We start from the raw sequence: 27288 nt of genomic DNA, 5'->3' as shown, positions 1-27288 counted from the left end.
TTTGGTTACACTTACCCTTTATGATGCCAAACAAAAGCCTTTAACTTTATCAAAGACTCTTCTTGTTTTGCTTTGTCATATTTGTATAAGATCTAGCATTTATTAAATAACGATTATGTTTCAAAACTCTGTTATTATTTGAGATGAGATATTATTTAAGATGATAAATCAAAAACTAACCGAAATGTGAAGAACTTAAAAGCACATAAATCAAGTGAAACTTAAGAAAGTAAATAAAGATACAAATAATTGAAGTTATTCGCTTCTGTTCGACCATCACCTACTTTACAAACATTAATTGTTAATTGACGATACAACATCGTTAATTGAGCCGCCCAGTCGGTATGGTGGTCAGGGAAGTTGACTGCAATGCTGAAGGGCCTGGGTTTAAATTCCGAAGACGGCATGGTTGTAACGCTCCGTCCCTTCATAGGAAAGGCGATGGTGGCCCACCTATTAGGTGAATCTGTAGTGGAACATAATTTAATGTTTCTATATAATTATTAAGACTTCCTAAGTGGCAACATGATGTAATGTTTTGAATAGTTATTAAGATTCGCCGTATGGCAACAACGAGTCGAGCTAAAAACGTCGTTACTTGGAGTGTTCCTTGATAAGTGTTGCGTAAGCTTTATTTCTTAAAGGTTTGTTATATTTTTATGTAAAAAATAAATAACATGTTGCAAACAAGACTGGAAATTGTAAAAATAAATATTATGTATCTATTAAGACCAAAATAAGCACTTATTTCATTTATGAAATGCTCTGGCTGATCAGTTTCAATTTCGCTTATTCATCAAACCCACACCCCCATAATAAAGAGACCACTATATCCGGCCTTGCATAGATTAATGAACTGAGTTACATTTGTATTTGTTTACAATTTGCCATTAGAAAAAAATTGCTAATTGACGATTTTTTTCCTGTTGATTTTTAAATAAAATATTCTTATGAATGTTTTCAAAGAATGTGCGAAGTATTCTTGAAAAACCTTGAATTTTTTACTCACCTATTCGCAGATTTGTAAATTAGAAAAACCTTGAATTTTTTACTCACCTATTCGCAGATTTGTAAATTATTATACATCTTTCAACTGTATAACAGAAGATTGGAGAATGTGATATATTTTCTCGATAATAAATTTTAAAATGAAAATGGAAAGTATAGTTGAGTAAATTTTAATACATTTAGACATACTTTATTACTTTGGAATGGATATTATATTTTAATTTCAAAGTTATGCAAATAACTTTTAAGCGCATAAAAAGAATAAAAAATAAAATTATCTTGAAACCGATAAGATATCAAACTGATGACTGAAAATTCATACTTTGTTATGTTAAAATGTTTGGAATAAGTCAATCAAAAATTCTTCAGTAAAATAAGTCAATATTTATGATTGATTCTTACAAAACCAGCAAAAGCTGATATTTTTCATATTGCACTGTATGTGCATTGTATTAAATTTCATATGTACAAAATAACACTTTATTTAATACCTTGAAATCCATATGTATGGCCTTAGAGATATATTAAAATGCTTTATTCAGTTTAACAATATCAACATTTTGCAATGGAATGAAAAAATAGTCAGCTGAAGAGAGAAAAGCGTCGACCATAAGAAATAAAATTTAATATAAACTTAAAATTTGAAAACGTCCTCATAAAAATAAATTATTTTTGGAAAATAATATGCATCATGGTTTCCAAGATATGCCAAATAAAAGAATTATTACACTTTTATTTCGCATTTCCAATATAATATAGTCTTGCAAATATTTATTTCATGTTCTCTCACGAAGTAATATGTATATCTTCAAAGAAATTTCACAGATTGTATTTCCTTAAATCATTTTAACAAAATTGAAAAGCTATAAAGACGAATTTATGCCGTAACAAACAGACATAATACAGTACATAACCTGAATAAGAAGACTACGCAGATTTAAAAGCGATTTTATTAGATACCAAACTCTTATTCAAACAGATATCCTATCAAGATAAGCTATCAATAAATTAAATAAAAAACTACAGGAGAAATAATTTAATGTTGCAATGTGTTGGTAAAAATCTAAAGGAAGTATATAAATTCAATATTTGAAAGGTCGCTCGAGATGGTCTATTAATTAATAGAAGTTGACTGTCAGACCAAACACCAGTTTGCAAATTCGAATACTACATAATACTTATTTTTCTTTTTCCTTTTCGCGAGTGTAATATCGGTAGCCCCTGTGGCGCACTTTGAGCATTAATCATAGTGATGACATGTCTAAAAGAACGATATTTCCAGCTGTTCAAGAGAAATGCATTAAAAATTGATAAACTACTCAAAATATAAATTTTGAGATTTCCTATCGGAAAATACGAAACATGTATTACACTTTTGTCTATGCTATTGTCCTGTGGATTTTAAAATGTGAAAGTGGCATATTGTTATGTGTCTCCTTGGTGTTAAACTAGAAATAAATTCGTTGGTTATATTTAAACATCAGATTAATGGAATATTAGTATTCATTCGTTGTTTTACAGGAGGTAATTATATTGAAATATTTTACATAGTTATAACAGTGCTTAATTTACTTGTCCTATTGATAACGTCATAATCACATTTATAAACTTAAAATATAAAAGTAGTATTCGAGAATTATAGTTTATTGACTTCAGTATAGTTACATTTATAATTAAAATATAAGTTTTTATACATAAAAATGAATCGGTAAATATGAAATATTTAATCCGAATATATTGTCACATTTTATTAAAATGTTATATAATCTCTTAAATTTATCTTCCCTTCTTTTCAGATAGCCCAAAAATACAGAAAATGCGTCTGCGCATAAGCCAAGAAAACAAGAATAGCAGATAAGGAACCTATTTTCAATATTAGATATTACTGAGGAATTGCAAGCCTTATTTGAAAAAGAACACGAGATGATCTGAACAGGACATTTGGTATTAATAAGGTGCTACTTGGTGACAAACGTAAATATTCACATGAAATATAAATGGACCTAAAAAGGGCAATCATAACGATGTCAAAGACAACTACAGGAATTCACGGATAAAAACGCATGTAATTATTCCATTATTATAATTATTCAGCAGTAAAGCGATTCATTCATAGTTTCATGACAGTGAATTTTGCCAAATTGATATATATTATAGATAAACCGAATAGCTGTCTGAAAAAATATGCTTAAACTTTCGAAACAGTATCCTTTTTATAAACTTCTCTTCGCGAATAAATCTTTCGTTGCAGCGGCATTTTAGTTCTCCAGCAGTAATCAAATATAGTTTCATTTTGCTGTTTGTCGAATAATCTATCAAATAAGGTGAGCAATTTTGTAACGTTTGGGTATCGACGATGTTTAAGATATAAATTTTATATAGCATGATACGACGAAGCATCAGAGCAGAATTTCTTTCGGTGAAAAAAGTGACCACATTCGCCGAGTAGATGGTAAAATATCTATAACTAATAAGGCTTAAAGGTTTCGAGAGTGGTCTAAATATGGGCAATACCTTTGTCTCGAAAGAATTTAATCACGACTTTGCCTGGCAGTTGCCAAATCATGTAATTTATATTGGCTCTTCTTTTAAAATATATCAGCATTTCAAGAAAAGAACTGACTGAAAATGTCGAAGGGAAAGTTTTTAAACTGGTGTTCATTCTTCCCACTTATTCTTAATAAACGCCACTGCATGGCTACTTGTGAGATCAAATAAAGATGTGACTATATGTGGCGCTTTAGCACACAATCACAATTGAAAGGCAGCGAACATTCTTTTGTTGTTGAAGAGACATTATGATGAAATGAGAAAAGATCTAGGTCAAAGGCAGTCAAGCTAAAGTGAAGATATTGGTATATCTTCTCAGTGATAACACCATGCACAATTTTCAGACTATTTTGATGCATAGGGAGAAGCTAACCTCTTCAGATACTTTCTTGAAACCGAAAATTCCCCCAGACCATAGGCAGATATGCAGGAAATCGAAGATATGCAGGAAGTTTTGGTGAAGTTGAACTTTCATTTAAAGTTACTAGAAATACTTCATACTAACTCAAAACCTGTGCAACTAGGTACATACTTGGTGATCATAAATACTTTTTGTAAATAACTAATAAGTAAGTTCCAAACGTTTCCACAATTAGTAGAACTTTTAGCATTCTTTTTTACAATATTCTGTGATTTAGAACTGCTCTTGGAACTAGGAACTTTGAATTAGGAAAGAACTCAAACTGGGAAAAAATTACAACATAGTAACACGCAGGAAATTTCATAACGAGCGTTCCTGAAATTAAGCACTGCCTTGGAGTGGATTGCCTTCGTTTTGCGAGGCACCATTTTACTGTAAATAAATACAGTGGTATGAATACATTTATGAGCAACTTGCATTATTAAAATTTTTGTTCGCTTGGTTGGTTGACTATTTGAGTACGCAAACACACGACGTCTATCTGCTAAAGGGAGGGATGCCTTCGTGGAGGTCTGTCTCGAGAACCACTCTTCCAAGAAGGAATCTGGCTCGTTTTCCCGTTACGCAAGACAAAAACCACAAAAACCAACCATATAGAAAGTCTGCTTGCTCGGGCTCAAAACTGGGACTAACTGACAACACTGAGTAATCTTTGGCAGTTCGGTAACTGGCAAAGCTACTAAAAGTGTGCATATTGTGTATTGAAAATGTGTAAACACTATATATATATGTGTGTGTGTGTGTATCAAAAGTTTAAACTGATAATTTATTAGAACTACTAAACCATTCTGGGCAAGGGTATCTTTTCCTTAGACAATGCGTGTTTTGCCATATCCCCTCTTTATTTTCGTTATAAATTGCACGATAAGAGAAGACTCTGACTACAATTTCATAAATTTGAAAGAAGAACATCGAAGGAAGTTCTAAGAAATTAAAAAAGGAGCAGTTTTTGTCAAGAAATCTATTTTCTTATTTAAAGCATTAAATCCAGTGTTGTGCGAAAATTTTAAATCACACTCTGAATAACTCTCTCCGACTTACTCTGAAATGGCTAAAATCGTAAACTATCACAGATGAAGTACAATTTACTGTTTTGTGAAAAACACTGATTATTTTTCGTCTTTTTAACTATTGTAGAAGAAATATTGTTATTTATCTGCAATAAATTGGAGAGTAAAACCAGTAACGATAAAAACTGAAAGCCAGCACACGCGGAGGAACAAAACGTATGAAATAAAAAATAAAATTTCTGCAGGGAGTATCGATTTATTACAGCGTTTTCAAAATTTCTCCCAAGGAAATTGTTTTTATCGAAATAAAATGAAATAAATGGGAGTAAGAAACTCTCAGCACTTTATTCAATTTTGAAATATACTCTATTGGTGTAAGTTACTCTAGAGTATAAGAGTATAAATAAATTTCTTGTTTACTTATAGCTGTGAGTAATTTGAATCGCGAGTGCAGTTGACAGCAAATCATCCCTCTTTAATAAAGAGATTAAAGGTTGGAGTGCAGAATACATCATTGCCACCAAGGAAAGAAAATTTTCGATTCGATGCATTCAAGAAATGATGCCTGGATGGTAGCAGCAGTCTTTTTGTGACTTTAAAGCTCCATTCTAATAAAATGAAATCGATGTCAACTTTTTGCAGTTATTTAAATCTATTGGTAAGAATTTATTTCATAACATACCACTTCAAGACAAAATAATAAATATACAAGTCGAAGCAGAAGCTAAATATTTCAAGATAAATTTATTCCCATTTTACATCTGGAACTTATTGAAGAAATTACGGAAGAATGATAAAGAAAAAAAAAAAAAGGAAATAAGTGTTCGTCTATTTCGTAGAGAAGAATAACCGAAGAAAAAATATAAAGGTGATTTTTAAGAAAGTTATTATAATAAGTTCAGTATTAAATTAAATTAGAAAATAATGTACAGTCTCTAGAAGAATAGGAATGTTGCCTAGAATATTGGGCGAGGAAATATTAGTTTAGAACGTGAATGGTTAAAAACTATCTTTGCACTTTACAGAGAAACTTTTGCAGCTACTTATTTTTAATCGAGTTTGTACTGTCTGAGTTCTTATCATTCTCTTGTTTTCTAAGCTAATGATACTCCTTAGTCATGAATTCAGTCACAAACTATGCTAAAATATCAGTTTAGAATGTTAATGAAATGAATTCAAGTGTTTTCAGTGTATGCTAATTTGTTAGATGGGTAGATACATTGCTATTTCTAAGGAATAGTAATGAAGTATTTATTTCTCTTATTAAGTTATAATAAATAAAAATGTAAATATAATTATAGAAAGCCCAGTTTAATGGATGACGATATCATCACCTTAGTTGGTACTTGTACGCTATTCTGGATCATATTATGTTGATTCCATATTTGTATTGATGATCTCTATTGCCATGAAATATAATGCAATTACTTTCTGCATTAAGTTACTATTTTGTTTACTAGCTCAAAAGGGCGTTAGTCCAGAAGGGCTGTTAGTCTCGAAATGACATTTTGCGTCGAATCACTAAAAGCATTGAACCACCTTTTAAATTGTTGCCAATAAATATTATCGCCCTGTATTATATTTAAAGGAACTAAATAATGAACAATATGCATGAATGTATGTATATGAAGCACAACAATAACTAGAGTCATCACATTTTAAAGAATATAGTCCTCCAAGCAAATATAACCACCTGGAAGCCCGAATTCGTAGTTTGGAATTTGGTTTATTATATATTTGCTATTTTGTAAACCTTTAACGAATTTTTGATTAAAAACCTCAATGATTTTAAAGCAGGCAATGATAACACTGTACGGAATAAATCATTTTTAGATCTAGCGCTTGAGATTTTCTTTCAAAATTCCAAAGATATGCTGTTTTTATATATTTTTACCCTTTTGGGCTAATGCTTTTGCTCTTGAAACGCCTATGTGTGCATAGGTGAAAAAAACACCCCTTTGGGCATGTTATGAAATCTGAAATCCTTCAGATTTTTTCCTTCATTAAATTAATTTACTAGTGTTTTATTATTTCATTAAATTAATTTACTAGCGTTTAAGCGCTAATTTATTTTGATCATTTCCCACTTTTTTAGGATAAGTCTAATTTGTTGTCTGTATGAAAATTCATTCTAAACTCTGGTTGGAAAATAGCTATCATGGATTTTATACACATATTAGAAGTTGCCAAACTGATGTCATTTTTGGAAGGTCGTTTACTATGACATTTATCTAAGAATAAGCTGAACCTGCAAAGCGCAAGAAAAGAAGTTTTGTTTATATTTTTAGCTGTATTAACTTTAAATAAACTGTAGTTTCACCTTAAAGTGAATATTTTAAGAAAAAAAAATGCGTTATCTATATTTTTAAAAATAAAAATTGTAGAAAGCTCGCCTAAAAGTTACCAAGAGTTGCTGCTCCAAAAGGTTTAAGACGTTTTCAAAAATTAATACACATGAAAAGCAAATCATTAGACATGTAAAACATAAATACAATAAAATTAAAAAACAGAAAAAGTTAAAAGTTTGAAAACGTCTTAAACCTTTTGGAGCAGCAGCTCTTGGTAACTTTTAGACGAGCTTTCTACAATTTTTATTTTTTACTTATTTTGCAGCATATTGCGCAAGATGTTTTCTTGACCAAAATTGGTTTTTCAAAAATTGTTATTACTGCTTTGCTTGATAAATTATTTTTAAAAATAAATATTTTTTCTGGCAGATAAATAAAAAGGAATCATTTTAATACTGAATTAAGGAGGTAAAGGTGAAAAAGTTTGTTCTAAGTAGTGATTTACTATAGTATCCAAATTCTCTGTTATGCAATAATAGAATATGCGTTTCTTGCGTGAAATAAAAAAATGAGAATAAAAACTTCCAATATTTTATTCAGTTTTCAAGTACATTTTCTTGGGTTACCGTATTAACTTTTGTAAACAAACAAATTTCATGTCATTCTTTTCTTCAATCATAAGATTAAAGTCCTTCGCTTGGGTATTCGTCATTGCAGCGCACAAAAAAAAAAAAAAAAAAAAAAAAAGTCTTGATTTCTCCGCATCGGAGAATGAAGTTACCGTGAGGCAGCAGCAATTTTCCCGCTTTTCTTTAAACCTCCGGAAGAAATGTGATTTAACTCTGTCTCAATGTGGCAAATGAAATTATTTCCTCACTTGTTCTTATATACTTTCTCTATTTATTCAATCTGCTTTATTCAGTTCTCTTTCTCTGGTTGGAGATTCGGAAAATCCATTTATTGCCTTCCAGGTAGTGCAGCTGAATGACGTAGAATTTACTGTTACCTGAAAAATTGGAAATATGATTATAGATTGCAGGAGAGATACTAGAGTCCGTCCCATCAATATGCAGAATCTTAGCATGGGTATAACAAGTTGTTATTTTAGAAATAAATTTGAATTTTGTATCAAAGTGTATTTATGTAAGTATTTTATAAATTAAAATGGTTTCCAAGACTCGAGAAAATGTGTAGTAAATTATTAAATTTTTAACTTCTTAAGAAACATTAGCAATCGTGCAACATTCTGAAAACACGTGCGATGCTTATTACATTTATAATAAATTCGATATAACTGTAATCCAATCAGTTTAATTTATCTAATATTTGAGAGGAAAAAAAATGTCAGAATTCGTGGAAGGTAACGGTTTTATTGAAGGTTTAAGGCCTGGTTAATGGTACGCATCGTAGAAAGCTTTGAAGATATTTCTATTACATTTTAAACACATTTTATGCATTCTTTATCAGTGTTTTACATGAACACTCATAATATGCATAATCTAGGTTGTTGGTATAAAAGTAAGTAAACATTTACAAATATTACATTTTTTTAGCTTTTCAGCAGGAAAAAATTAACATAGAAATATATAAACTCACAGGTCTTTTTATTCTTTAAAGAACTTTATTATGAAAATTTTTCAATTGCGACATTATTCATCATACGCCGCATTACCCAAAACAACATAATACTTCGTAATAAACATTGGAACGGTTATCAGAAAAGAGTTTCTGATTTTTGTAAGATACATTGAGATATGCCTTTTCATAGCTTTTTTTCATGTTGCTGAGGACGTTAAAACACCTCATCCGTGAATTTAGATAGTTTCGAAATCATAGAGGTGAATATCAGTGGTACCATTCAAGCTTTAAGTGCAAATTTATTTATTCCCTTTTAACTAAATATGGAGAGTAAGATAGGAGCAATGAAGAGTGGTTCTGGGTCCTGCATTATCAAAACATGAAATAATAGCTTAGTTTAAAACAAAATTTTACAGAATAAAAATTCTTAAAAATTGTTATTTCATGCAGTTCTATGTTAAATGTGTTGTATTGAATGGTATTTTCAAGAGAAATAATTTTTTGCATATTAACTAATTTTGGATAACTGTGCAATTGGCGGATTTGGATCACACTTGTAAAGATTCTGTACTGTGTGCTTTAAGTTACAGTTGAATGTGAAGAATCTTAAGAACTAGTAAGAGAATAATCGCTTGAGTCTGTGCGACAATAATTAAAACTTGGAAAAGGTTAAAAGACCCTTTATTATTCAAAATAATATTTAATTGAACTCCACCTTGGAGTTCTACAATAAAGCCGACACTTGGGCTTGAATTTGGAAAGAAATTAAGAATTTAAACTTAACTAAAAAGATATAGCCGATGCTATCAAGAATATAACGGAGTTGGCGCCTTAACGCTAATTGACTGCAAAGCTATTAAGGGCCTAAAGTATGGCCGAGCGTAAAAATAGCTTAAGAGGGAGTAGCCTAAAAAGGCGATCGGAAAGGAAGAAATCTCTGGGTCTCTCTAACTAAGACAGTAGAACTTCGTGGTTAAATACGCCCTTCCTCAATTTGCATTCACGCGGGATTCTAAAACTACGTTCTGGCTGGAAGTGGTAAGTTGAAATTAAGAAGCGATAGGAAAGGAAGTTCAACTCAAAATTTAACTGTTAGTAAAATTAACATAATCCTTACACACACACTATAAAATGTTTCCGACGTTTGAAAATGTTCTATTATTAGATAGAAATCTTTCATCTGATTCTTTTTTGGTGGGGGCTGTTCATGCTGGGATTAAGTGTCAAGGATATAGTGACTATTAGTCTCAATTACGACGGAAAACACTAAGATATAGTGCGCTTTGTATGGGCTAAAATTAAACTTCAGCCTGAAATTTATGAAGTTATTACGGAAGGATATGGCAGTGATTACATACACTGCAACACTGCAGCTTCTTATAAGGCGAGTATATAAACTTTATTGATTCGATGTAGTCTAGTCAGTTTGTGAAAGAATAATCACAAACACAAACGGAAGCCTTCAACTTGAAAGTTTAAATAACGATAGATCCATCTACAAACACTGGACCAGAAATTTAGTATTTCATACAGAACATGCAATTTGCATAGTTAGTGTCAACTTTGCAGGATCATAATGTGATGGCTGCCCTAAAATCTAATAGAAAAGCAAAAAGCTCCACGTAATGATGTTTCCTTTGAAATATTTAATGTGTAATATTGAAGAAGGACAAACAATTTTGGATTGCGTAATGATGGGCCGGAGTTGCTATTTGGCGAGTGTCTCTAGGAGTTACATATCCAAAAAACGGAATATTAGGAAAATGTTTACAAATGCTGATGCTACTAACAACGTCCCCACCGTATGTCTCTTATTAAAAAAAGGTTGAAACAAGCGACTCAAATGTGCAAATATTTTGTTTTGCTTAACAATAGTATTATAACAGTTTTGTTATACTTATAGCAGTGTTGTTATTGTTTCGTTTATCAATGTTAATGTTAATTTGCTTTGCTTATCAATAACATTTATAAGTTATTAAAAATGCTGTGTATAAGGTTTTTTATTTTCTTTTGTACTCCGCTGAGAGAGTTTTAAACACTGAAGGGTGACATCAACTAGGTAAACGTAAGTACTATATATACATTCTGTACACTAGGCTATTACTTGGGTAAAAATAGAAAGCAAATCATTTCATTCATAATCTATGCACAAAAATTTAAAATAGTTTAAAATATCGAAATTATTTTTTTATCGAAAGAAGAATTTTATAGTATGGAACTGTACAGAAAATTAACTTCAGATTTTGTTCTTGAAAAATCTTCAGAATTGTTCGTGCGTTCAGGTTATCCCAAAGGTAGAATACAAAACTTTTGTGTGGAGTCTAAATTTTGAGCAGCTGCCTTTATTTCAAGAAGGTTTACTTCGAGGTGGTTGAATTAAAGGCTATTTTCAACACTAGCAATTGAGCAATAAGCAAGAGTAATATACTTGTATAATTTTTGATTGCACAAAAATGAAATGTGGTCAGAATGATAAGCTTTTGGTCATCATAAAAATATAACATTTATATCGGAGCATATGAGTTTTGTATTTGCCGCCATATTATATATCATACATAAAAATAATAAATCCTATTTAATGATATGTATAGAAAAGAAAACATGATGAATGCTTTTGAAGAACAAATTTCAACGGACGTGAGGTACATATCAGTTTCATTATTAATAAATATTAGATATGAATACGTTTCGAACCCAAATCAATAAATTTCACACATATCTTTTATTTGCAGTTTGCACTTAAGACTGTCAAACATTTTATAGTTTTTAAAAATAGGCTTATTTGGGAGTAAGACCATGAAGGAAACAAAAAGAAATCTTCAACTGAAGATATTTTTAAAACTGGGCAACTTTCTTAAGAAAACGTTTCAAACATCTAGTACACGCAGTTTTTTTAATGCGCCATGTGGTTGTAAATTTGGCGCAGAAGAACTGAAAATATAAAATATAAATGCGTTTATTGACAATTTTTATGTTATGAGTACTGCAAGTTGTGTGTTGTTAAATAAAATGAAAGGTCCTCTTCAAAGCTAATTAATAAGAATCGTTTGATAAACTGCTTTTTTTCTTGCGTTTTAGAGGTACATTTTTGTATGACTATAAAAATATACACTTTTACTGAGAGAATTTCAAAATCTGTGCAATCTGAAATTGAACTCAAATTAAAATATATGTAAAATGTTGAAGCTTGGAAATAACATATATCGTGGAAGAAAAATAAATTTAAAATTTCCAAAAATTCACAATTTTTTTTTAACTAGGTTTGAAAACGTTAAAAGTTAGACTCATTTTTAAACTTAATGACTTTTCGTTTTTAGGTAACATGCCTAATATATAAGGAATTTTCTCCCTCCTTATTACGTGCCTTCCTGGTGAAACTGGAAAACACGCTCGGTTAGCCAGTCGGAAGATCAGGAGTTCGAATCTTGGCGAATGTAAAGGTGATTTTTCAAGCTTTTTGCTCTAATGGCTCCACCATTGGCGCACGCATTAGAAAGTGTTGGACAAAATTTCGTTGCACCCAGATTTTCATGACTGGCACACTGATGTCCAAATGTAAGTTAACAAATAGAAAATCATATATTTCTTATAAAATTCCAAATTGAACATTTTGGGAGAAGAAAACCATTTAACGGGTGCGTCTTATTTTTACTATTCTACCAAAATTGCTTAAACCCTTACCTGAGTATGAAATGAAAGCAGTTCTATTATGTAATAGTTATAAGGTAATTCTCTTGAGTTACAGTCAATTCTTGGCATAATTGTTCCTTGAAGTACCTAGAAATTCAGTTTAAGAAGACATAAATAACATGTTACGGCTTTTTAAAAATAAAACCTAAAATCTCTATTTCGCTCAACATTTCTTTCATGAGCTTACATTTCAACCGGTCGCAGATAGCATAGAGTGGCACACAAAATCCGCAGACTCATACCTTGAGTCAATGAAGACTCAAATTCACAATGCATTTTTATCTGTAAACAATGAACTGAATATATCTCCTCAATTGCGAGTGAAATAGGCCATTATAATAGTGAATTCTCATGATATTGAGGGCTATCATATATTCTCAGGAAATTCTTTGAATTTCTAAAACGAAGGATAAATTATACGATCATCAGCCTATGTTTTCTAGAGCAGAGCTTTTCTCGTAGGTTAACTTTATAGCTTTTTATATTCCGTTTAATCGTAGTGTTGATTGATGGGTAGCTTGAAAATATGGACATTCGAAACATGGATTTGAGCCATGGAAGCCAATTAGATTACTTGACCTAAATTCTGTAGAAAAGGGCCTGAAAAGTCGTAGGAAATCCGTTTGCAAGACGTCATTCATCTCTCCGAAATTCTTTCTAATTAGGAAAGTTTTTGCGGTGCGAGTACTAGCTGCCCAGTTGTTTTTTACACTGAGACACTGGAGTTTCGTACGAAAACTACTTTACTTCCTGGCTTTATTATGGATTTTATTCTGACATAAGCAGGGTACGCGAGAATGAATAAATCACTTTGATTTTACTTGAATAATTGGAGTTCTGATAATTAATATCCTGATATCCTATATCAGAAACGTTTTAAATCTCGCAAGATCTACAAATTTAAAAGCGCACACGGTACGCGTGGGTGCAAGAATATGTGAGCGACATTAAATTTCATTTTGTACAACTGGAATAGAAGTTTTAAATCAGAAGCTGCAAAAGATACACTGTTCGTATTAAAGTCATGATCCAACAGACCCCTAAAAATAACCATTTCTGTGATTTAGGAAATAAAGAGTGATTTGATACTAAATAGACATTTTTTTATGGAATTTAACCTATAATTTATTTTAAATGCCTAACTCTAATTTTTATTTCATACTGTTACTACATTACTGCCCCTATCAGTTTTTCACTTCATTACTGTTTACGGGACAAAACAATTTCCAGCACATAGTTAGGTAGTTTTCTTACATTTATAACTTGAAAGATAGGTGCTTCTGTAATAAATTAATTAAATTTTTATATAATTCTTGAGGATTCCTTTTTTTGTTTTGGTCAATTAAATTTTGAAAATCAAACACGTAAGTGTTCATGCAAATACAAATACCATAGCATTTGTCTAATTTTAATATTAATTTTATAGCTATTGAAAAACGACTATCTCCCCTACTTCTGTTAGCAATAATCCTACTTATTGCTAACAGAAGTATTACTACTTATACTACTACTACTTCTGTTAGCAATAAGTAGGATTATTGCTAACAGAAGTAGGGGAGAACTTATATTTGTTGTTATAAAATAATTACAATTATGTAATTTCGAAATAACTGTCGTTGTTTACATTTCTATGGTTTTTAGTTGATAAAGAAAGATAAAATTATCTTTATATTTCAGTTTTGTTTTAAGTGTAAAAAAATGAGTGAATTTTAAAGTAAAGATTATGTATATATATTACAAGAAAAAACAAATAAAATTCTTTAAATATTCCAAGTAAATAATTAAAACAATTTTAAAGAGCTTCAAGTTTTGTCATACGACTATATCGAGGAAGCATGAAAAAGTTCGTTTCGTATTTGCGATCTTTTATCCCTGCATGATATATGTTGCTTAAAACTGAACGAAGTGCTTCCAGCATTATAAATATTTAGAATTCGCGGACAAGAAGCGTCTTGCGACACATATGATAAGAAAAATAGTATTAACTGCTACTGTAATAAATACTGAGGGATTTAATTGGAGACAAGATGTGGCAATAATCAATAAATTACTATGTAGAAGAGATCCCATAAGATAACTAGATAATCTGTTTTTTATATTTATGACGTCTCCAGTTTGAGTCATCTGATTTTGCAACTAATAACACTAGTGTCTTAGTTAAAAAAACAAATTACATTTTTAAATGAATGAAATTTTAAAATAAATTAAGGAAATATATAAAAAAAACTTTCAGCCAGTGTTTGCAGAATTTTTGTTTGCATGTAAAATGCTGCGTTCAGTTGAAAGAAAGGTTTCCTTCGCTATAAACATTTATAATTTGAAAGCAAGAAATGCATTGTGAGGCATCTGCTGGTAAAATAGGGTTGCTATTACGACATTAATCAACACTCAGGATTTAATAACAGACAAGCGCTGGTCATTTTACGCAATATGTATCAAATATGAGATCATAAAATATAATGAATAAATATCTTTCTTCTGTCTAAAGGTCCTTTAAATTTGCTTTTGTGCGGTAAATTTTTGCCAGAACAACTATTCATTTCATTGTCTTTTGAACAATTTGGTCTCAAAAATGAAAGCAAAGGGGCGCTTTGAAGTAAAATTAAAAGGAACTTTCCTTGTGTCTTGGAAAACCCCGAGCTGTCTGGAACCTTCTCCGAAAAACAACCATCAATAACCGTTGGCGCCTAACTCGAAACAAGTAAATGGATAACTGCAGAAAAGCTATTTTTGCTGGAGGAAAACTGGTGAGTAAAATTCTGCAGAATTCACCTTTTCTTTTAGCACAGAAAATATAAAAATAAAATAAAAAAAAATAATAATAAAATAAAAACTTGACTTTTCGAAAGCACTTCTCTCAAGTCTCAAAAGAATGGGCAGAAAGTTTAACGGAAGTTGAGCTGCCAAGTATAACCTCTTTCTTTTGTCATGTAAATACTTTATAAAATCCTTTAAGCGAACAGTATATTAGTTGCAGTGCATGCGGAATACTGAATAAAGTTGAATAAAGTTTAAAGTAGACTATAGAGTTGTTTCTTCGGATATCACTTTTTTAAACTGAGACAATTTATAAATGAAAAGAAGAAAATTTAAATAACTGCAGAACATACTTTAATAAAGCTCCAAAAAGGTACATTTTTTTTAGATGTTAACAGGTTCACTTAATTAAACATATTTGCAATAATTTTTATTATATTTGCTCAGGGTAAGTTTCAGGCCTACATGAACTTCGGAAAATAAATTGAAAAACACTAAAAAAGAGCATCAAAATTACTTAAAATCCAAATCACATTTTCTATAGACATATTAATGGTAATAAGAATTCAAAAGGTTTCTTTGATACGCTGTAGCCATGATTATGACTTTATGCCCTAGATACGACAATGTCAAAATCGTGACTTATTTCACACGATTTCTAAAATACTCTTTGCACTCAATATACCCTCCTTAGTTTGTGTAGTTTACACACTCCATAGTTTGTGTAGTTTACACACTCCTTAGTTTGTGTAGTTTACACATCTGTATGCATGAGGCCACGACTCTAGGAGAAAATTGTCACGAGTCGGGTCCTATATAACATCATATCGGTTCAGCTTGACGAAAGACCGGTATGATTGGAATTTTTTCTTCTTTTGCCCAGTTCAGAAGACTTGCTTACTGGAATCAGATTAAATCCGTCACAGATCTGTGTTTAATCCAAGTCATTGATATGGGGCTCATTTTTGTCAAACTGCTTTTTCTATTAAATCAGATATAGAACTAATTACCTGTGTTAATTATTTCTTTGACAACTATGTGCATCTAAAGCACAATAATTTGCAATTATTACTTCTCTGTCTGCGGAAGGCGTTAAAATGTTTTATTGCATTTGCCAAAATCACTTTCGAAGGTCCAGTAAGGTGTAGATTTCTGGCAACAGTAATAAAGAGCACTTCACTGCACGAATATAGCGATCTGGTCTTTCCTTGGCCGTGAGGCAGAAGTCTTAAAGTGGGAGACTCCGGCCTTGTAGTTCAGATTTGCTTGCGTAATATAGTATATAAGACATCAAAATACCACGCATGAGGAAGACGTTTTAGAATTTTAATGCAACGCAGGAAAAACTATCTATCAGACAAGCGTCTTTAATTTTGTTATTCAACATCTGCAATAATGCAGAAGGAAAATTATTGTAAATTTATTTAACCTATCGAGCAATTCAGTGTTTGATCATAAATTCTTTGGATCTCTGTAGACTGAAATTTATAGATGCTGAATATAAATGGAAGCAGAAATGGAATATTATGCCATGAAAGTAATTTCAAAATAGTATAGAGTTGGACTAAACGTAAAGTTGTAAATGTTCAATCAATCTGAAATGTAAAGAACATTATTTGTCATATAGGTAGTCGAAATAGATTGTTATAAGGACGTAAATAATGAGCTCACTAGTACTGTCTTGAGCAAAAATTCACATTGCTTATTATTTTCAAGTGATTGTTCACTTTAATAATGAGTCTACTACATAGATACGGCAATGTAAAATTCGGTAACTATGCGAACGCGCAGCTATATCAAAATGCAGACTTTAACGACCATAACAAGCGAAACTGAAGCAAGCCCACCATAAATTCCCTGCCAGAGTTTTACTAAGACGTAATGGTCGCATTATCCAAATATTCTATGAAGGAACTAATGTAAGTAACGAGACTTCGAGAGTTCGGAAGTGTTTTGAAAGGAAATCTAAGAAACAAAGAGGTAAACTTTTAAGATTACTTTAAGTTTCTAGTTTGTTAGTAGAAAGTGTTTTAGTAGAAGTTTGATAGTTGAATGACAGATTAATTAAGAATTACCTTATACATAAATATTTTTAACTATGAAAACAAAATTATACTTATGTGTGTACTTTAAAAATGTTTGTACTTTAAATTAAGGTAAAATAACTTTATTTTATCCTAAATGTAAATATCGTACGAAATGAAGACTTACTGTTATCGTGATTCAATTTTTTTGAAAATTTATTTTGGTCTGTTCATTTACTTTTAAATTGAATCCCTTAGGAATAAATATAAGTATAATAAAAATAATAAATAATCCTTTCTAATAAATAAGGGTAAGACGTAATTTAAATATTACATTTGGAGAATGCTTTGTTGGAATTAGCAACGGCTTGAATGAATTCGGAAGATGCAAGAGCCAGTAGTTTATGTAAAACGGTATACTTTGCGTTCCAGTAACATGCTTCACGCGAGAAAGTGTTAATTTATTGCTTTAATTTAAGTAGGTAATGAATCCAAATAGATTATAATGTTCAGACTAAATTCAACACCGCTATAGTGAATAAAATTTACAGAATGATCGAAAACTAGTGTACATCACAGAAAGTAAGTAAAGGTTTGCTGGTTTAAAACACCAATTAATATACGGTAATTATAAACGATGTTTATTATCTTACAGCCAACAAATGCGACATCGAACTATGTCATTGCAACATATGCCTGAAATGGAAGTTCTGCCCCCTAATGCATTCACATGCTCTTTACCATCTTTAAGGCTACTTTGAAGAATATTTGTACACTGAGGCTGTTAAGCAATGTGGTAAAATTTCTCTTTATGCCAGTCAGAGTGTAGAGTCATTAAGTTATTTTGAAGCAGGAGACGTGAAAAATGTGCAGTTCCCTAGCCGAAACTCGAACCTTGCACCTCTCGAATACGCGTCGAGTATGCTTCAAATTACACCAGGAAGGCATGCGGAAAGGCAGGATAAAATGCCCTATATACTCTCCCTTTTAAAGGGAGACTGCGGATTAGGGGATCAAATTGCCAAATCCGAGTGGTAACGAATGATCATCGGGCACCACTTCTCCATCCTTTATTCCGGGTACCACTTATCCATCCTTTATTCCGGGCACCACTTGTAGAGGCATTAAGTTTTTTTTTAATGTAGGAGGCGTGAAAAATGTGCAATGCCCACGCTGGGACTCGAACTCGGGACCTCTCGAACACGCTTTGAGTATGTTTCTAATTGCATCACGAATGTTTGCGGAAAGGAGTGAAAAATACCTTGTAAGTGTTAGCGCGATGTTTGCATAGACCGCTCCTTTAAGATATTTCAGCAGGAGGGAAGAAATCTGCGGCTGCAAACTGGGTGAAAGCGGGGATCACAGTCATTTTGAAATGATACAGTTGTCGAAAAACCTACGCAATAATTATAGCGTTTCAATAAAAGTGTGAGAATCGGCGCTGTCTTACTGAAACTAAACGCATATCGACTTGAAGAAGCGTAGTGTAATGATGTCTTAGAAATCTTGCATTGTTCACACTGTTACGCCGAATGTTCGGCAACGGAAACAACAGCAAAATACTGTTTAACAATGAAAAATCGTTGCTTTTAGAAAAACGACATGTCTGCTTAAAAACATAAATGCAGCTGTTATACAAATGTCATAAAACAGACTACAGGTAGCATGTATGCTCCTTATTATACTACTTCTACATTGCAACAGACGACAAAATTCTTACAACTTAAATGCATTTTATAACAAGACATTTACTTAACGTATGCGACTTTTCGTTCTTTCTGTTGTAGAGTCATTAGGTTATTTTGAAGCAGGGAACATGAAAAATTTACAATACTCTTCCCGGGATTCGAACCTTGACCTCTCGATTGTGCTACCATTACATCAGGAAGGCATGCTGGAATAAGGGAGAAAATAACTTATATACTCCGCTTTTAAAGGGCGACTGACGTTGAAAGAACCTAATGCTGGTGGTGACAGACTATTGTCCACCACATTTTAGTTCGGGTGCCACTGTAGATTCATTAGGTTATTTTGAAGCAAGAAACATGAAAAATATGCAAGACCCTCGCCATAACTCGAACCTGCACCTCTCGAATATGTGTCGAGTGTGCTACAGCTACACCACGGAGGCATGTTAGAAGGAAGGTAAAAGTACTGTCATAAAGAAATGTTGTATCACTCCTTGTGTACATTATTTCGAAATCTATTTTGAATCTTAATGATATTTTTACTAAACAACTGTATTTTAAAATCCTTTAAAATGCTTATAAAATAATGAAAAAGGTCTTTGAATAATATTAATTTAGAATATTCATCTGCATCTAAACAACATATCTGTGGCAAAAACGTGGAACCGATTTTTGGAGTAGTTGTAATATACCGTACGTAAGGAGGGGTACATGATGCTGTTGTACATTTGTAAATTCGTAAAAATGCTAAGAAGTGTTCTTAAATAGTGAACGATGCAATACCAGTCTATCAAAAGTTTATCACTCTTTCAGGCTCCAGTAAAATTTAAAACAGGAAATGGAAGAGTTATTCTATTTTTTGGAAGAGGGAATTTTTGAATTAAGTGCTTTTTGTGATAACGTAATTCATTTTCATATATTTATCTATATTATATATGAGCTAGATGAATAATAAAATCCATTAAATTATTCTTAATTTTATGTTTAGTAATATAAGAAGAAAAATATATTAGAAGAAAGTTTAAATTTTAAATTATGCATCCTTTTGATAAATCGCAAAACGAAAAACTTGACAAAGCAAGGATTTAAATTAATTTTATTAATTAATTCGCAACTATAAATTATAAATCTTTTCAAGTATTAATTCCCTAATGCAGGTTTATTACATTCGATATGAAAAATTTTACTTCAGAAAAATTTGCTGAAGAGTATACAAGGAATGAATAGAAATAGAAATAGAAAATGTTGCCAAATCAGGCGCATGAAAAATATCTCTTAGTAAGCATATAAAGAATAAGCGCCTGATAGAGTGTACCTTTCTTTTATTTTAAGAGGCTCAAGATATAACGACTTCTGTTCTTGAAAACGGTCAATTTTTTAAGTTTAGAAATTATATTTAATATTTAAAATGTATGAAATATTTAGCAAACAGCTCTGAATGGGTATATTGAGTTCCGCTTGCGTGATATTATGTCTAAATAGTATTTATTATTATCATAATTGGTTGCAAACGTTATAATCCGATTCATATTTCATTTGAAATTATTTTGAGGGAATATAGTATGCCATTTTAAATTTAAATATATCTTAAAATGAATCTAAAGAAAGAAATATATAAAATTTTACAGATGAAATTTTACTATACATATTAAATCTCTTTTTGTATTTTCTTTAATATTCTTAAAGAAAATTTAATTTGAAACCTACCACTTTTACGCTATTCCTTGGTAATTCTTCTTAATCTTCACATACTTATAACTTTCACGTTGGACTTAAAGATTCTTTCACAGACTTTGGCACCTTTATATATCACACGATATCAAGTCAACAGAGCAAATATTCCAATGAAAAGTTATGTTTCTTTTAAAAAATCATCGTAACTACACTTTAAAAACACATTTATACAGATATACGCGAAATATTAGCAAATTGCTATCCAGTTAAAGTCATAAGAAAGTTTGCCATCACTTTTGATTAGATAGATGGGTTGACTCTCAACTGTTAAGTTCAGCTGTTTCTACACTTGGTCCTAGATGAGGTCCCTGAAGTACGAAACAAGCACAGGGTTTGGATGACGCCTCTCGTATCAGAGATCTGTGGTTTAGAACTATGAATCTTGTTGACAAATGTAACTGTCTGAATGTTTGCATGCGTAGATCATATGTCAGCGAACAGGTATCATTATTTAAACCATACCACATCTGAGAGGCATTGGTAGCAGTCGAGTCATTCATCAAACGGAGTTAAATCCTTGTAACTGTCCTCGTGATTTCTCCGTGTTCGGAAGATTAGCATGCTCCGTGATTCCTCAGCAGAGTTCTGTTCCTTCCTTCTCACACGTCACGTTCTCACAAGCTAACAAATTATGCTAATGATTGGTCCTGTTAATTAGAAATGTCTCCGAACAGCTACAAGTAAAGGTATTTTCTTCCAAATTGCTTCATTGGCTTAAAGAAATATATTCCAGGAAACTAAAGTAAATATAATTGAAGAATACATTAACTTGCCGGCACTTCAACGATTTAGTCTCAAAAACTCAAAGATAAAGTCATTTTTTCATGTTATTAAACATTTATAAAGATTCCTTGCAATCGTTGATGAAATTCATGTTCATATGTAAGGTGTGCCTAATCATCGAAGTGATATTCTGCTCGAGCTTCAGATGTACTGCTCGTACTATATCGTAGATAATAAAATTAGTGATTTGACATATTGTCTCATTATACCGATTTTAAAAAATTATTTATTTCAGTAAATACGGTCCTTATTGAGCATATAAATCCTTTATGTGGGATATAATCTACATATGCCAAAGATTTCAGGATATTTATTTCCTTTGGATATTTTCATATTTTGATTAATGTTTAAGAGTTTTATTATAATCTTTTAAATGAAATAAATTTTGAATACTATTATTTCTTTTTTAAGCACTTTCACTCAGTGCAGTACTATTATCCATGATTTTCTAATTAGAAGATAACAATCATATACATTTTATTTAGCCTTATCTTCTGCAGAAACATGTATCAATTATTGCCACACAGTATGCCAAAATAATACTCCATACATATTGCTTTTATACAGATATCATAATATCATATTACGTACCACAGAGTTTCTGTAAACAGGAAAAAGGTAGAAATTATTTATCTTGGGTAATGATATGGCTGTCAGGTTATACATATAGTATATGTACGCGCTGAAAATTAACAAGTTCCGAATATCCAGAAGAATGTCATATTCAAAATTTATAAAAACCGAAGTCTCAGAATTACAAAATTAAGCTTAAAGCAATTAAAAATATTTTTATATATAGTAATAAATATTAAGTTTATATATGCAGTACAATAAATTATAACTAGGTAATTAACTTATCATTGTTAAGCAATTGGGTAAAAAATTGTTAAGTAATTGGGTAAATAATTTTGCAAATACTAGCTAATTAAAGCGGTGGTAACAATGAAAAAATAATAATTTCTGCCAAAGGTAAAACAATAAAATAATTTAAATATGGGGACTCATTAATTGCAGGAAGACAAACATTCGCTGATTTATCAGTATAATCTTCAGTTTAATGCAGTACCATAAAACTTCTCTGAATTATGCTTTCTAAATAAATTCAATTTTGCTATTCATGTAGCAGAAGTTAATATACTTTTCTTTCACTCTTTTAATTATACATATCCTTACAGTGATCTGAAAATAATCACGAATACACTCCTTCAGAAGACTGAATTGAAAAGTGCCGGTAGGAGATGTACTCTTGAGGTACGTCATTTTTGACAGGCCTCCTCCTTCTGCGCCTGAATTTTAAGGCTGTAAGCAGGATGGATAGAGTAAGAACAAGCGCGGCACTAATGCTACTACCCAATATGATTCCGAGGGTAGACAGAGTAATCTTTGATTTGTCTGTTTTGGCCAGTGTTCTTATTTGGAGGCACTTTCTATTATTGGCTGTCACTTCGCTAGTCCTTTCGTTTTCTGTCACATAAGGAATTGGCTTATTAGCAAACATTCTTAAATATTTTCCTGTAGCAGTTACACAGACTGTGTACCATGTTTCTGGTAGTAAGTCTTCTAGATCATGGTGTCTGGCAGTGGCCTGGAGGTTCGCAAGCACTACAGGTGACCGAGATGTAGTAATGTGATAGGTAACAGTAAATCCACCAATCAGGGTGCCATTTTGTACCTCCCAAGCGACAGTCAGATGATCTGAATCGAGTCTTTGTACCTCGAGGTCAGAAATCAAAGGTGATGGGCAGATGTCTGAAGGATGCAAAGTGAGAATAGAGTGATCCCGAAGTTTTTCTGGATGTGCGCAAACCAGTGGTAATTCATCTTGGTGGAGGAATCTTCCATGCTCTTGCAGCCATTCCCAGAGAGTTAGCATAAGACAGTCACAATGGAATGGGTTTCCTGCAAGGAAGTTAGAGAATTTGTGTTACTTATGAAATATTTTGGCAAGAATCGGGAAAAGAAGAATAAGAACTAGTACAAGAATGTGACAACTACATTGGTTAAATATGAACGAAGAAATTTAAATATGTATATACTTTAAGCTGATTCGGTTAAAGCAAATCTTGCTTCCCTCCAACCAGTGACAGTATAAGTCTGTTTATTACTGCTTACTGTTTGTAAAATAGCAATTAATTTAACTGTTGATAAATTCAACTAATTACTGTTTATAAAATAGCAATTAATTTAACTGTTTATAAATTCAACTAATTACTGTTTATAAAATAGCAATTAATTTAACAAAAGCTTTTAAAAACATAGGTTGTATTTATAATTGAGATACCAAAAAAAAAATCAAAATCAAAATTATTTTTAAACTTACAAAAATAGTTAGATGTTAAAAAGCAATGGTTATAAAGTTTTTAACGAATATTAAAAGCACAAATAATTTAACCAATAACAATGGAATAAGTAAAATTTAACAAATGTTAACATAAAGTTTGAAAAGTACTTTTTCTCCTTCAGATGCCATTATAAAGACATTTATTAATTTGTTTAAATTTTTAGGTTTTTAATTTAATTTTATGGAAGTAAGTTTTTTAAATTTATCTTTATATCACTTTCTACAAGAAACGACAGATATATGGACAATTTTTATTTTTAGTAAATCATAAAATATAGCGTTCAATAAATATTTTGCTTTCTTTTGAAATGGGAATAGTTATTTATCAGTTAATATGAAGTAACAAATGTTAAGTAATAGCAAAAATCCATATTGAACCTTTAGGGTCTAAATTTAAGAAATGCATTGAACTGAATTCGTTGCCTTCTGTTTGAGTTTAACTGGAAGCATCTTACGCTAATACTCTGTTTGAGTTACTGAAATAAAGTTTTTGAAAATATTGCAGTGTACGTGCAATTATAATACAAGTTTGAAATGATTAAATTAGTTTAAAATTTGAAAGATTTTGTCACACAAAAATATAATTAACTCATAATTTAAATTATTCTTTTTTGTATCATGCAGTTAGTGCAACATGCTTTTCAATTTAAGAATTCGATAGGAAAGGTGATAAGCGATTAAGAAATTTAAAATTTTATTTTATGCTTTATAAAACATACTGCCAAAAATCGTTAAATTTCTTTAAAATTTCAATTCAAACACTATACTTTTTAACTTCTCATATTCACAATTTCTCAAAATTTTAAAATCCCAAGGTTAATTAAACAAAACTTTTTAAAGGATTTTGAAACTTACTATTAAAATGTAAATAAATAAATGTATGACATTTTGATGAAGTACCTATGCACGGGAAGAAATAATTTCTAAAAGTTCAATAAAGATTCTTTTCTTTAGCCATTTTTAATGAACAAATGAATAATTTACAGATACAGTAATAAATAAATCATTAACTTTTACATCTGGATATTCTTTTTTGGACATTTCAAAATTAAATCATTTGTTTAAGAAATACTAAACGGAAAATAAAATTTATATTCAAATTGACTAACGAGAGCCATATAAATTGATAGTATATTACAGAACGGAAACATCTACGGCAGAAAAATAAGTTTTCCGAAGACTTTAGTAATTTTCTGTAAAATTTGACGTTATATGAAGTATTTTTTAAATATTTATTATTTTCTACAAAGCAAAGGATTCTTCAAAATACTAGTTTCACTGTCTCTTTTATAACAGATTATACTTTTATAACAGGTTACTACTAAGATTGATTTCTGTAAAGACATTTTTTCAAGCCTCAAATACCCTTATTAATGAGATTTGCTAGCATTTGTGTACAATTATATGTTTTTGTGTTGTAATGACTCATAATCTTCCTGCAGTTTATGCAATAAAATAAACTTAATATTCAGAACACGATCTGTTGTTACAGATGAATACAGGTTCTTATGTAAATGGCTGCTGAAAACTTACCATACGTTGTGTGCACTTATTAGTCAGTTTATTAGTCCGCTATGACAAAGCACACGAAGGGAGTTCTGACTCAGGGGAATAAACTCACGTTACACTTGGAGAAAATTTTGAAAACAGTTCGCTTTATAGAGTTTCAAGCCGGCTTGAATTATTGGTGCTCAGCGGAGTTATGTAGTCATGGTTGTTTGTGGAGATGCCCGGATAACTATTATTCCATTGTTACACTATAATTTATAACTTATATTGTATGGGTCAACATTTTTTTGAAATAATGGGGCCTCAAGTACCTGGCAGTACAAGCTGTGCCCCTAATAGGGTAAAAGGTTTGGTAAGTATGTATGTATAAAGTGCGTTTACAGGTTTTCAGGACTGACATTTACACCTAACAAGTAAAACCTAATGTCAAAAATTAGTAACGTGTTGTAACAACACAATATATGTGTGTTCTTAGAGAACTTCCTGTTCGCTTCCTGTCTGCGTATTGCCAAGCGAGTAAGACGCGTTCAAGCGTCGGGAAAACTGTTGTCTTTCCCCTTCTATAATAATACTGTAATGATACTTCTTAATTAATCAAGAAATCGTATGTTAAGTTTTTTAATAATAAATCTAAAAAAACAATTTGTCTTAATTTTTCAATCCCAGAAGCTCGGCGACGTTAAAGCGTCTTACTGATTTCAAAATATCATCTCCATAAAGAAAGTAATTTATGTTGATTTTTTTTGTTTGAATTTATGCAATCGATATTTATCGTTACGAATTCAAAACTTAGATAACTAGTACAACAGGGATTTAGTGAAATCACGAACAGCAATTTTTGTATTTAAAAGATCATTATTGGCCATGAGACTTTTACACGAGTAATTATGTAATTATCATTAAAACTTAAGTTATAAAGAAAATTATAATTTTTAGTTATGTTTTTGTTTTTGTCTTATTTGAAGTTTATCACACTTTGTGGACTATGCTAGTGTATCTAAAGGACATCTTGTAAAATATTAGCAGCATTTCAAAAATTCAAACAAATATAACAAAAGAATGCAAGGTGTTAATATAATTGGGTTCTGTGAAAATATCCCATAGCTCCACGGACATGCAAAGTTACATAAAAATATAGAAGACAAGCATGCAGAAAACAAACAGAATCATATTTTACAAATATAAGTTTTAAAACTTCTGTTAACATTTAGACGCCCTACTCATTATCAATATTGCATAGTTAAATAAAGTCATTTGTATAATGCTGTTATCTGCAAAACTTCAGATTTAGATTTTAATAATATGTAATTTAAAAGTATTTTCTATTATTGTTTTGGTGACGAAGTGTATTAGTATCCATATTTTTTAAATGAAAATAATTCTATTCCTTCTAGAGTAGAGATTTATAAATTCTTTGAAATAGCACGATTTAAAGTGTTTTACAGAGCGGGTATAAATAATATTTTAAAGAAAAGTAATTGAAAATGTTAAAAATTGCTTTGTGAAAAATATTCATCATAAAGGCAATGAATTACTTTGAAGAATCGATTTAATTTTTCAGTTCTGTAGAAAGTTATATGAAAAAATATAAGGCTGAAAATGGCAAAAAGTAGTGAGGTTTTTTTTTTTTTTTTTTTGTATGTTATCAAAGAATTTCGTTTTTCTGAAAACAGAGTTATAAAATTTTGTTTTAGTATTAAAAATATTAAAAAGGAAAAAAACTGTTTTATAACTGTTAATGGATGTTTTACAATATACGTTTTACAATATATATAATATAACGCCACCTACAATTTTAAACTACATTAAAAAAAATTGGGGTATTTTCGCCATGTAACGAGTACTCGTTTCTTTAAGAAGAACCTTGAAAGATACACGTGTGATTCTCTTATGTTCTGAAGTCATTC

The 27288-nt window shown here is 30.8% G+C and overlaps 1 protein-coding gene across 4 annotated transcripts in view; it reads right to left on the bottom strand.

Annotated features, from left to right (window-relative positions):
* Positions 1–7852: 7852 nt before the first annotated feature.
* The window catches only part of LOC118204165 (uncharacterized), an 876973-nt gene continuing 857537 nt past the window's right edge, over positions 7853–27288 (bottom strand). For all 4 annotated transcript variants that reach the window (XM_085818690.1, XM_085818688.1, XM_085818691.1 and 1 more), the window contains 2 exons: positions 20722–23430; positions 7853–8283 (listed from right to left, as the gene is read on the bottom strand). In XM_085818690.1, the coding sequence (XP_085674816.1) occupies positions 22721–23430 (710 nt within the window). In that variant the 3' untranslated portion in view covers positions 7853–8283; positions 20722–22720. The remainder of the gene's footprint in view (positions 8284–20721; positions 23431–27288) is intronic.

The sequence above is a fragment of the Stegodyphus dumicola genome, chromosome 6 (genome assembly GCF_044657685.1).
Source record: "Stegodyphus dumicola isolate Sdum_Otavi_A_Nest chromosome 6, ASM4465768v1".
NCBI classification, from domain to species: Eukaryota; Metazoa; Arthropoda; class Arachnida; order Araneae; family Eresidae; genus Stegodyphus; species Stegodyphus dumicola.
The sequence above is the reverse complement of the archived record's forward strand: the minus strand, read 5'-3'. Positions and strand labels throughout refer to the sequence as shown.